This window comes from Sinocyclocheilus grahami, unplaced genomic scaffold (assembly GCF_001515645.1).
Source record: "Sinocyclocheilus grahami isolate Dianchi unplaced genomic scaffold, SAMN03320097.WGS_v1.1 scaffold940.1, whole genome shotgun sequence".
Classification (NCBI taxonomy): Eukaryota; Metazoa; Chordata; class Actinopteri; order Cypriniformes; family Cyprinidae; genus Sinocyclocheilus; species Sinocyclocheilus grahami.
In genome coordinates, this window is record NW_015506119.1 from 249,448 (window position 1) to 250,619 (window position 1,172).

A 1,172-nucleotide genomic window follows, 5' to 3' on the forward strand; every position below is an offset into this window, starting at 1 on the left:
ATATATATATATATATATGGCGATAATACCACATACTATTGAGCCACTCAAAATTAACGCATGGGAAATTCCCTGATCGCGACAGCCCTAATACTATAATCACATATTGTCTAGATTTTTGTCTTCTGGATGCCTTTAAATGTGTACTTGCACTTTATCAAAATGTTAAGTTAAAAACAGTACAACTTAAATAATTCGAAGAAGCGGTCAACAGGTTTTACACTATTTGTCTATTTAAACACTTTTTTATTAAATGATTATTTGTTTATAAGATTTCATTTCTTCAGAATATATAAAAACAGAAATACTGACTTCCATCAAAGGCTAGTGGTCAACTGATACAGCTTTTTTTAATGGTTGATGGTGATAATTTAGAGAGCAGCGTAGCCGATGGCCATTATAGAGCCGATACATTTGATATCACACAATTCAATATTCAATAGCACATTCATAACCATTGCTGCAATTTGGAGAAGTTTGCTTATTTTCTGCAATGTTATATTTTAAAAATATATATAGTGTTTTCTTTTGTTAGACAGAGACATAACTCAAAATAATGAATGGTCTATAAATCTGTAATTAAGTTCTGTGCATTCAGGATATAAGAGAGAGCTGCCTACCCTCAGAGTCCCAGTTATGCCTTTGCTTAGCCAGTCTCTGTAGACGAGATCTCACGTTGGAGAGGCCTGGGGTTGGTGCATCTTTGGCTCCATCTAGAGCAGCGTGCTTCGTTACACTATCTGTGCTTTTTGCTGGAGATTGAGGAGGGCGCATCATCTTTTCAGTGTCTGGAGGAGGTCGAGTGGGCAGCACTTCTGGTTCTGGTGTACAACGAGCAGACCCTTGCTCCACAGGCATGGGACGAACTCTGCTTGGAACCAGGGGTGGCTTCTTGTCCGTCATAGGCTCAGAGGCTGTCATTTGCGGGGCCATTGGTTGTTTGTTTTCTTCTCCAGAAAGGAGAGTATTTTCATCTGAACAGTGACGCTTTGAGGGGGATGGCTTGGAAGAGGGAAGTGCTATCCAAAAAAGAAGAAAACGTATTTTTAGGCTATAGAAGGAAAGTAATGAAACATCTAATGTTCATGTCAAAACAGGTATACAACAAAATAACATTTACAAAACCAAACCTTTTTCAATGGTCGGCTCACTTATGACACTGTTTGTGTCTG

General features: G+C 38.4%; 1 protein-coding gene across 1 annotated transcript in view; it reads right to left on the reverse strand.

The window, feature by feature from the left end:
* Positions 1-1,008, reverse strand: part of anln (anillin, actin binding protein) — a 23,369-nt gene extending 22,361 nt beyond the window's left edge. Inside the window, exon 1 of the mRNA XM_016249587.1 lies at positions 621-1,008. Within this exon, the coding sequence (XP_016105073.1) occupies positions 621-933 (313 nt within the window). The 5' untranslated portion in view covers positions 934-1,008. The remainder of the gene's footprint in view (positions 1-620) is intronic.
* Between the last annotated feature and the right edge of the window lie 164 nt (positions 1,009-1,172).